The sequence below is a fragment of the Hakea prostrata genome, chromosome 2 (genome assembly GCF_041222555.1).
Source record: "Hakea prostrata isolate BN-2017 chromosome 2, UWA_Hpros_2, whole genome shotgun sequence".
Lineage (NCBI taxonomy): Eukaryota > Viridiplantae > Streptophyta > Magnoliopsida > Proteales > Proteaceae > Hakea > Hakea prostrata.
Window position 1 is genome coordinate 21,478,378 of NC_142601.1, and position 10,154 is coordinate 21,488,531.

General features: G+C 37.4%; 1 protein-coding gene across 3 annotated transcripts; it reads right to left on the bottom strand.

Annotated features, from left to right (window-relative positions):
• Window positions 1-693: 693 nt before the first annotated feature.
• Window positions 694-8,428, bottom strand: LOC149024041 (disease resistance protein L6-like). Of its 3 annotated transcripts, XR_016171599.1 has the most exons (6): window positions 7,823-8,428; window positions 6,512-7,604; window positions 6,078-6,386; window positions 4,564-5,981; window positions 4,138-4,242; window positions 694-787 (listed from the first exon to the last, which is right to left on the bottom strand). XR_016171599.1 is itself a non-coding variant. In XM_089144422.1 (4 exons), the coding sequence occupies exons 1-4, from the start codon at window positions 8,308-8,310 to the stop codon at window positions 4,632-4,634; spliced, it is 3,240 nt and encodes a 1,079-aa protein (XP_089000548.1). In that variant the 5' UTR covers window positions 8,311-8,428; the 3' UTR covers window positions 3,309-4,631. The 3 variants fall into 3 exon arrangements, 1 of the variants encoding a protein (XP_089000548.1); XR_016171598.1 differs by having other exon boundaries at window positions 4,138-5,981; XM_089144422.1 differs by lacking the exon at window positions 694-787 and having other exon boundaries at window positions 3,309-5,981.
• Window positions 8,429-10,154: the final 1,726 nt, after the last annotated feature.

The window sequence follows — 10,154 nt, forward strand, 5'->3', positions numbered from 1 at the left end:
TGAAAAACAAGCGATCGAGATTAAAATCTTGACCGAGATCTCAATCCAAATCTCGACCGGCATCTCAATTTAACGACTGCAAATTCTGCCAAACATGTTGCGCAAGACTAGAGCTCGATTAGAACAATAAGAGTGTTGATCATCTCCTCTCACAGAGTGCTTTCCGATGGCTTTATAACTACAAATACATGAGGCCTACAACTAAAAAAAAAAAAAATTTTAAAGTAGGACCCATCAACGGTATCCTATGGCCCCCAATAGTCTATGGTTGAAAGCTGTCGAGGGGAGACAATCTAGACTCGAATAAGAAAAACAAGCTAGTGTACATCACAATCCCAATAACTTTTTTATTAAAAAAAAATTCTTGATAACTAATATTTTAATCTCAATCATGAAATAGGTTGATATAATTACATAAAATATATTGTTTAGCCAAGAAAAAACGCTACTAATTAATTTACATTAGCAACAGTAAAAATACACTTATTAAGAACCATGCAAAAAGTCCCTGAGATGTACCCCATGATTAGCTTGCACAACCTTATTCACTCACATCTTTGGCTTCTCACATTGTTTTGCTTCTTCCCTTGTACAACTCATATGTCATCCCAATTTTGAAAAGGGGGATTGCCTTGATAAAAACTCTATCCCCACTGGAGCATTTCTGTTCTAGTAGTCTTCATGCAAACACAGTTGTCACCATTTGCAGCTTCATCAACAACAAGATGACTTGGAGACTTTTTGTATTTCAAATATTGAATCAGAAAAGTTCTCATTGTTACTTTTCCTGTTTGAAATAAACGAACCAATTATCATCACAAGGAAATTTGTAAAAGAACAAAGAAATTATAGCTTATCCAACTGAATAGAAGTCATGTTAATTCTAGCTTATACTAGAGTATTTGTTTGAAATTTCAAGCTAAATATGTATGTAACCTATTTCGAATCTGCAATTATTTGCAAAATTTTCTCATAAAGGAGAAACAACCTCCACATCAGTTCTAATGACTTACACTCTAGGGTAATTTTGGAAGTTAAAACCAATCACGAATATATGGTAGAGCATGCATGGCAACATCAATAACACTAAATAGAGATTATGCTTTCTACATAATCATAACAAAACATTTACTCACTTAGAATCATCTATTGATTACAATCTCCATTCCCTCAGTAAAAACATATGCCAACACTACATTTGACCTGCACTTAAATACCATTTGTAAACTCAAGCAACACAAGTTAACAGTAAATACATATATCCAAAACTTGGCTTAGAGCTCATTTCTGTTCAGAAACATACAATGCAAACTACTAATACATGTGCAAGCCATTTGTCCTGCCCCAACTTCCTTCAAAGTTCCACCTTCATGTAGGATATTGCAGTAAAGTAGTTGGAATTATTTTAAGGGTTTCCAAGGATTCGTCTAATAGATCCCCTACACTAAAGAATCACAGTGTGTCTACCTATTATCATCATTTTCTGTATCAAGCATGTTACTGTAAATATGTAATTTTCCTGTCCCCTGTATCTTCCATTTCTCTTATTTATAGTAAACTTTATTATTCACCCAAAAGAAAAAGAAAAAGAAATTTTATAATTTCTATTTGCAAAATTAAGAATGACACAATGTTATTTTCTGAAGAAACACAATCACATCAAATCGTCTTTTAACATAACAGGGTATAGCTCATCCATCATGCAAAACCAGATGCAATATTGAAGGACAAAATCCAAACAAGGGTTTCAAGGTTAAAAGGTTGAGGCAAAACTACTAACTAAAAACAGCATATTTCTGCCAATTATGTTGAAGATGTGTGTAAAAAAATTGGTGTTAAGGATTTGCATAGCCTCCAATTACAATTTGATCAAATGGTCCTGGATTTACAAAAGAATAAACCTGGAATCATTTCATTGTGTGCCGTGCAAAATGTTTGCTCTTGCAATAGAATAAAAGAAAGCTGTGAGTCCTTTCCAATGAGTGTTTTCCTGTTATAACAAGCAAAATCTTCTTTCGTTTTATTTTTTTATTTTCTTCTCTTCTCTATGGAAGTATTTTGCCAGAACCCTGTTTGGCACATCATCCCATAATAACAAGAAACTAAAATCAACAACAACCATATTCACAAAGTGCAAGCACAGCCATGTTCATGGCACACTCACATCCAAATGAATTTCATATGATAAAATTTGGGGGGGGGGGGGGGGGGAAAGAAGCAGGACCATCTGGGGAATGTTTATTGAAGAATTACCTGAATGGAGCCTTGAGGATGGAAAATTTAGATAGAGAATGAAGGTAAAACTCTGATCTTTGACTAGTCACAGCCTCACAGCTGTGTAGGCTTGATTTCACCTAAAACCTTCCTAAGGTTTTGATCTTAATTCAAACTAATTGACAAAGTCAGAATTCCTAATACTTAAAAGAGTTTCAAACTAATGACAAAACCAAAGTAAACACACACAAAGTGCATGCTCAAAAAGAAGTTTATTTTCATTTATCCAAGTCTGATCTCTAATCTAATCTGCCAGGTGGGGGCTGCTGTTTATAACCTTACATAAGAAGTCCTGTTTTAAAGTAGGAAAATAGAAACTGACTTAAACTCTCACAACTGAAACATAAGAAAAAGATTATTCTACCCATATAGCTTAAGTTGAGCAGAATTTACATACTAGCTAGTTGAACCAAAGAGTACTAGCATGTAGGAAGGAAGGACTCAAAAAGGATCTTCAACTCAAATCAAAATCAAGAGAATATGCTGACCCAACAATTTGGCCATATTCTCAGTATCACTCACCCTTCCTTCAACTCTCAAAGGCCTTGGAGTTGGGAGGTAATTACACTAACAACAATAAAAGATCCTTATCTATTTGGATTTTTTAACATACTTACTGGGAAAAAGAACTCTACCTGGTTGGTGTGGCCCTATGTCTTGATGTAGCATATAGCAACATATGAAATTACCATCCTGCTCTTGTGAAATAGAAAAAATCTGCATATGTTGATGCCCCTGTTCAGACCCCCAGTGCTGATGCAGGGGCCACATAACAGACAATGAGCTTACCTTTAATTATTCTTACTATTTGGAAACTTGAAAATGTAAATCCATATGAGACATCTAACACTCGCATAGCTTAAGGTGTTTTCAACTAAAAGTAGTAAGAATGGAAACTTGAGCAAATTAAGGAACCACTTCTTCAACAGTATATAACTATAACTAATCTTAAGATACCATTGAGATCTTAGTCATAAACTCATGGTATGAATAAAGATCCACTGTAGTAGTGTAGGGTTATTTATCATACTATTTGTGGGTCATTGAGTACTTAGATAGGAGCACAGCAGAGGCAAGTGATATGGTGACACAAGCCTCACCCAAAGGAATATATATTATCACTGAGTGCATAATCCTCAGAAACAACAGAACAGTAGCATGGGATTCATATCTGCCTGTACCAGCTCCACCTATTCCATTGATCACCAAGCATAGTGTTCATTCATGCTCACTAAAAATATTATTCTTACTAGGATAGGATCTCTGGAATCTATTCAGCTTTTATTTTATTCCCCCATTATTTTCTCTTCTAACATAAGTGAGACAACACCTCGTTTCAAATGTGGAGAGTTCCTCCCTCTTTTTGTTTGCAGTTTTATAAATACTACTCTAAACCACAGGCATTAGAGACTTGGGAAACATTTCTGTTCAAGAAAACTTCACAATTTTCTGCTTAAGATTTCTTGGTCCAAATTCCATTCAATAAAACTGGGAAGATACGCCAGAAGCCCCTTTGGAGGCCTAATGCATGGTCTAATTTTTGAAACATAGCTTATTTGATTCTTTTTTGGTGCCGCAAAGAAAAAAAAAGGCTATATCAAGGTTTGAATTTGGGGCTCTAATGTTTGAAATAAGAATGGGCAAAATGTTCTAGCTGACAAAAGAAGTGATCGTCTGCTTATTCAGAATTTCATTCAAGACAATAATGACCCCGAAGTGTGTTTGGAATAGAGATGTGGTACCTCAATAAATGCCAAGAGCAAAGTATAAATACACTAGGAAAGGATAAAATTTTCTAGGGAATTTACGTAGAAGTCAGTAGAAACAATTTATCTTGTTCATGGCAGGTTTCAACTAACTTACCTCAATTGATTTCCATTTGAGTCATGAATCAGCAGCACTAGATGGAGAGATTGGAGAAAACCACAAAGGAACTGGTCCATCTTTACTACCTGCTCCATGTATAGCCTGCACAAATTTATCAATCACCATGTATCTAAATAATGGGAGGTCAAAACATGTAATTTTCAGTCTAAACAACACACACAATATATATGATCAGTGCTATAATATAACAAAGAAATCAAGTAACTAAAGAGTGACATGCAATATTCTAATTCTCCCATTCAGTCTAAGATGAGCATGAACTAGAATTGTTACCCATCTCGTTTTTTGTCGCTGAAGTTTCTTTTTTCTTTTTTTCCCCTACATTGAAATAAACAGAGCCTACAAGATTATCAATCTACAAATAATACATATAGCATTTATCAAACAAAGTCCATACTTCACCTTGAAGTAATCTGCAATTTCCAATTTCCTGATGCTCTAAGGTCTTCAATCTCTCAATCTTGTGAATTCTATTGTAGGTTCTTGCATCCATAAACTATTCGAGACTTCAAGTTTATTAAGTTCGAAAGATCTGGTAATCTTTCCAAGGAGTAGCATTCAATAATTTCCAAAGAGCATAATGCCTCCAATCCATCAACACTATCAAGCTTGGCTAGATTGTGGCATCTTTTTATCTTCAGTTTTTGCAAAGACTCCAATCCAAAAAGGCCTGGAATTTCAGATAACTTCGCACACGCCACTATCTCTAATTCTCTCAGGTTCTTCAGGGTTGAGATATCATATGATAATGTTGTCAATGATATGCCCCAAATGATTAGCTTTTGTAAGGATGCATAGCCCTCAAGGCACACAATTTCTGTTAATTCCGGGCAGTAATATATAGATAGTTCCCTTAGCCCTTTCGAATCACTCAGGTATGGTATCTTTTTCAATGAGCTGCAACTCTGGATATATACCATCTCAAGAGAATCCATTCCATCGCCTTCAAAATGGGACATGGCGCCTAGATTAAGTAGAGATAACCTCCGTAGATTTTTAGAGCACCTCAGTTTTGGTAATTGCTTAAATGAATCGCAATAGGAAATTTTGCACTCCTCCAAGGACTCCAATTTTTCATCAACACTTCCAATTTCTTCCAGACTTCCACAAACATCAACCTTTAATGTCTTTAAATTTCTCAACCCACTTCCTGATCCACTTACTAGCTCTACCAATGAACTGCAATCACTAACCAATAGGGTGGTCAAACTTGAGGGAAGAAGGATACTCCGAACTAAATTGCAGCAACGGACACTTAGGCTGGTCAAACCTGAGGGCAGAATTGGGATACTCGGAAGTGAATCGCAATTGAGAAATTCAATGATGGTCAAACCTGAGGGAAGAGATGGAATACTCCAAAGTAAGTCGCAATGCTTAATTCTAACGCATGTCAAATATGGAGGAAGACTTGAGATTTCTTTAAGTAAATGGCAGCCAACTAATTCAAGTTCTGTCAAGGAAGTCATCCGTTCCAAGTTGAAATGGACCAAAGAGTGGAGCCAATGTATATTGAGTGTTTTGAGAGAAGTTAACTGACAAATTTCAATTGGGAATTCCACCACTCTATGGCAGCCAGCCACATGTAATGTGACCAAGGAGATGAGAAAACCAATTTGAGTAGGGAAACCCACTAGCCCCCAGCACTTCCTCAAATCTAATGTGACCAAGTTCTTGAGGCAACCAATGGAAGCGTCAATCCCAACCAATTGATCACAATATTTGAAACTCAATACCTCTAAAAGTCGATTTTCTGAAAGGTCCGGAGTACTGCATAAGTACTTACATGCCTCCAATTTTAGGACTTTCAGATTCATTGCCATCTGCAAAATAATCATAAGAAAGTTATTGAGATTTGTTTTCTAAAACATGTTGAAAACTAAGAAATCAAAAAGAAGAGAGAGATCAGACTTCCAAACCTTGATATAGTCCCAACCCATCCAGTTTTCTGTGATGGCACTGTTTGATAGATCAAGGACGACCAATTTTTCTGGACAAAAGTTGGTTAGTGCATATTGTTTAGGGCATCCTTTCCAACTAAGCCACCTCAATTCTGAAAAAGAATTGATGCAGTTGCCCAAGATTTGTGCATGATCTAGTTGGAGTAATCTTAGTTCAGTCATTGCATCAAGTCCCGAACTCATCAAACATCCGCTCCTAGATTTACTCTTGGAGCCAATATTGCTTTTCTTAAAGTCAATAGTGAGTCCTACACAATCACTTGTACCCTACAAAATATATGACTTTAATCAATGCCAAAATTAGAAACTTCTAATATCCCAAGAAAAATAAGTCCATATATCAAATTCACAAAGTTGACACAAAAATAACAATATGTGCATCCAGTACCTACCTTTTGTTTGAAAAGTATATCCAAAACATCATCTTCAGACCATATTCGACTACGTTCCTCTGGTTTTTTACTCTCTTGACGAACAATATCCCTTCCAAGATCTCTAAGCACATCATGCATCCTTAGCTCACCATCTTCATTAATCGTTATCAATGACTTTGCATGAAGAACATCAAGACCCACTTGAGGGTAAAATTCACACCCTTCCCATATATGACACACAATCTCTTTTTTCATCCCAATGAAAAAACAAGCAGTATCCAGAAACATTTGTTGTTCCGTATCTTCTAAGTCATTGTAACTTATCTTCAAAGATTTCATGACATCATTATTGGGAACTTTCTGCAACTTCTTTAACATGCTTTCCCAGAATGGTGTCTTCTTTGCAAATAAACTTGAACCTATAATTCTAAGAGCCAAGGGAAGTCCTCCAGTAGTTTTTACTATTTCTTTAGAAACAACCAAATAATCTTCTTGAGGCTGATTCCCTTTAAATGCATAATGGCTAAAAAGTTCAAGAGAATCATCTAAATCCATTAAGTCGGGCTTATAGATCTCATGTGCTTTTCTAGCAGTTAAAATATCCTCATTTCTGCTGGTGATAATAATCCTAGTTCCAATGGCAAACCATTCACCATCCCCAATCAAAGACTCTGCTTGAATATCTTGATCCACATCATCAAGAACAACAAGAACTCTCTTTTTGCATAATCTATGTTGGATCACTTTGATCCCAGCATCCACATCAACAACATTTGAACTTCCATCCTTTAGTATAGCTGTGATAAGTTTGTTTTGTAGATAATGAATCCCAAACTTTCTAGCATCCTCTCGAACGTTTTCAACAAATGCATATTCTTCAAATCTAGCAAGGAGTTCGTTGCAAACAGCCCTAGCAATCGTTGTTTTGCCAATGCCACCAAGTCCATGGATCCCTACAATTTTTGTGACCTTAGATTCAATATCTAGTAGTTCCAACATTTTTTCTATATGGCTTTCAATTCCAACTAGCTTGTTAGAAAGATGCATGAGTCTCTTGTTCAACCTACTCGAGACTAGTTTAACAACTTCTTTTAGTAACTTCCCTTCATGCCTGTATAATTCAAAAAAGAAAATCATAAATACTAAATATGATGAATAATCTAGATTAGGAATAAAAAGAAATACTGAATATGAAAAAGCCTTCCAGATTAAAGATAAAGAATTTATGTACATTACATTATGCAAGTTTTAGTAGTTCAGATTTTATTATGACTTTTAATGGAGAGACATAACACATTAACTGGAACGAAACGAAACTGTTGAACTTACGTTTCTTCCTTGAAATGCCATCCAGCCAATTTTCCAATCTCTTGTAGAACATCTCGCCATTTTTGCACGATTCTCTGGTCGAAGTGCTTTGGGTGCTCCTCATCAAACGCCTTTGCGTAACTGCCAGTCTGATTTCGCACATCTGTTGGTTCAACTCTGTAGAAAATGGGCAAAACAATCTGTTTCCTTGTTCTTTTACATTCACGTATTTCGTTTAGCTCATTGAGGCACCATTTGCTGGAACCATAATTCATCGAGAATATGGGAATTGAGATTATTGACTGCTGGATTGCAGCTAGTAAATCAGGTCCAATCTCTTCTCCCTTCCTCAGTTCTTCATCATCCCTGAAAGTTCGAATTCCAGCCCCCACTAAAGCATGGTAAAGATGGTCAGCAAAACTCGTACGAACATCTTTGCCGTGGAAGCTCAAGAATACTTCATAACTGGAACCAGAAGAGGACGCCTGTAGCTGATGAGTTGCAGCCATCGTATGAAAATTGATTAAGTGCTAGATATTATTCTGATTTCAAATGTTAAACTGAAAGAAGAAGAGGCAGACTACAGTGGTTTTGGACTCAGACATTAAAGAACAAATAAAGCTGTTGCAAGACTGAATAAAGCAAGTTTACCAAAAAAAGAAAGAGACTGAATAAAGCAAAAAGTAGAGCAAAAAGTAGACTAGAACAGCTGGCATGCAACATAGATCACAGCAACTCCCGTGCTCAAATTCTGAGATTTTCCAACGTGCCATTACTTTTCCCCATTTTCACCAAAAAGTTTACTTTTCCTCTTTTTACAAATATTAGTCTCTCTAGTATAATTTTGTAACAATTACCAAAAAAAAAGAAATATAATTTTGTCACATATTAGCATGGTACAAAATGTCGGCGATACACGCGATATGTTGCCATGTCGCTCACACACACCCCAACCCCGCTCCGGATGGTGATATCGCCCTTCTGCGTCTATTTTTTATTTCTCTCTCTTCTCTCTCTTCTCGGCTTCTCTCTCTTTTTTGCTTTTCCTTTTTTGTCCGTCTTGCTCTCGGTTCTTGCTTCTGTTGTTTTGTTTTTTCGTCGTTCTGGGTTTTTTTCCTCTTCTTATCGTTTTTTTCATGCTATATGATGTTGGATGATTTTGTTATATATTTATACCATGTGCCTCTCTTTCGAGTCGGTTTTTTGTGTTTTTATTTTTTTATTTTTGTGGGTTGATATTTTGATTATCTTGTATGATTACTTTTTAGTGATCGTGGTTGTATGATGATAGACATTTGAACTCCGTGCCGATCTCGGACTCTAGTCGTATTTTTTGACCCAATAGTTATTTTATTTTTCAAAATATCCGATATTAATAATATCAATATTATGTGCATAGGGGAAATGGGGGATGTTTTGAATTATGGATAATTATATAAGTATTTTTAATGTTGTTGTGTTGCCCATGTGGCTTATGGGTTTTGATATGGGCGCTATTTTTATAATTATATCATACTGCTATTCATTTTATATTGATTGTTTATATGTGTATAAACATTATAATGATGTTGTTATTTGTTAATGTTATTTGATGCCGTCATCATGTCTGTGGTGGGAGTCGGGGTCTTCCCGGGTGTGGGGGGGCGTCTGCGTCGACCGAATCCTGGGGCCCCTGGCTTTGTGGCTATTGTGGAGTCGAGTGTAATTTTTGTCACGTATCTCGGTGGCATCACTGGTTGGTCCATCGGGGTTTAGGATGTGACTAATGACGGGCCCTCCGTGTATCGTTACTCGGGATTTACACGGGGGATTGAGGTCCGCACTAGTGATGCGTGGGCCGTATCATTGTGGATGATTCGTGTGATGGGATGTTGATCCTGTTGATGTGGGGTCGGGAGGGTTCGGCGGCTGGGAGGGCTTCCCATCGGGGGGTTGGCTGAGCTGGCTGAGTGGTCCATCTGGCCTCGGAGCTGCCTTGTTCGGGGGAGGGTGGTGTTTTGGCTGTTTGGCTTCGAGTCGGCCCTCTCTCGTTCGGCATTTGCCTACCCGCCATCCGATTATCCGCCGTCGCCCCATGGGCGATCGTCTTCGGAGGGCCCCTCGTTCGTGCTGGGTTGGCGGTGCTGTCGTGGATTTATTACAATCACATCCCGCCGCGTCCTACTTCGTTTTGATTTTTGCGGTCGGATATAGTGGTCCCAACCCTCGAGTTGTGACCACCTTCGGGGCGCTGCGAGTATTTGATAGTTGACCCTTTTGGGTCTTTGGATGCACCATCATGTGATGGTGGGGCGGGTCCATCATCAACTTCATGGTTCGTGTTGAGCTGTCTTCTTGATCGGATGTGGTCTCG